This window comes from Trypanosoma theileri (genome assembly GCF_002087225.1).
Source record: "Trypanosoma theileri isolate Edinburgh chromosome Unknown TM35_Tth_299_V1, whole genome shotgun sequence".
In the NCBI taxonomy this organism is placed as follows: Eukaryota; Euglenozoa; class Kinetoplastea; order Trypanosomatida; family Trypanosomatidae; genus Trypanosoma; species Trypanosoma theileri.
Genome location: NW_021640141.1, coordinates 1 through 1,148, shown reverse-complemented (window position 1 = coordinate 1,148; position 1,148 = coordinate 1). Strand labels below are relative to the sequence as shown.

Genomic DNA, 1,148 nt, shown 5'->3' with positions numbered 1-1,148 from the left:
TAAGAAAAACACAAAGGTGTAGACAGGAACATATAAATGGTGAAAAGGTGTAAAAAAAAAAAAAAAGGCAGGATACTTGTGAAAGTAGGTTTGCTATGGTTGATAAGGATGGAGTACAATAAAAAAAAAAAGTAGTAGTGGTGAGAAAAATAAAAATAATAATTACAAAAATTATAATTACAAAAATAATAATAATAATAATAATAATAATAATAATAATAATAATAATAATAATATGAATAAGAATGGCACTGTATTTGGGGGTGGAGGGACAAAGTCCACAGCGGCCACTACTATTAAAGAAACCCCGCAAATAGATCCGAAAACTAGTCAGCAGGAAAATGTACCGGATGAGGTGAAGTTGGTGAAGGCATTAGAGACTTTTCACTTTCCAGTAGAGGAAGAAGATGCGAAGGAGACAAAGAACAGCAAAGAGAGTAAAGTGAATGATGTGAACAGACAAGAGAAGCCGAGTTCTATTTTGGTGGCTGACAATTCCAGCATAAACAACCATAGTAGTAACAATGACAATGCAGAGAATAATAATAATAAATGGGGAGGTTCTACAGAAACGGGTAAAGGGACGGCTCAGAGAAAATCACTTGTGAAATTCCTGAGCCCAAACCCATCAAAGGGATCTAGATAGTAATAGTAATAGTAACAAGAATAATAGTAATAGTGTAAAATATAAAGTGTTCATGTAGTTGAAGAGATGAGTTACGCATTGTTATTAATATGTCTATATATATATATATTGGTTTGGTTTGCTTCTATGCGTTTGCGTTTATAAGTGACAAACAGACAATAAATTGTACTATGAACATTCTGCAGTTATGTTCTTTGAACGTTTTTTTTTTTTTTTGATTTCGTCTTCTTTTCCTTTCTCCTCTTTTTTATCCTCCTTCTGTATGGCTCTATCTTATGTTTTTGACTAATATCCTCCTTTTTATGATTGGTTCGTGAATGTTGTTTTATATATATATATATATATATATATATATATATATATGAAGAGATAGTGTCTGGGTAGATATATATAACGAACCGCGTTATTGTTTATTATTATTATTATTATCATTATCATTATCATCATAGTTCGTGCTATTCCTTCTATATGATACTTCTTATTATTCATTCTGGTCTCTTTA

General features: G+C 30.7%; 1 protein-coding gene across 1 annotated transcript; it reads left to right on the top strand.

Moving 5' to 3' along the window:
• Window positions 1–235: 235 nt before the first annotated feature.
• On the top strand, window positions 236–646 carry TM35_002991000 (uncharacterized protein; the record flags this gene model as incomplete). Its single annotated transcript, XM_029032086.1, has 1 exon — window positions 236–646. The coding sequence occupies one exon, from the start codon at window positions 236–238 to the stop codon at window positions 644–646; it is 411 nt and encodes a 136-aa protein (XP_028876620.1).
• Window positions 647–1,148: the final 502 nt, after the last annotated feature.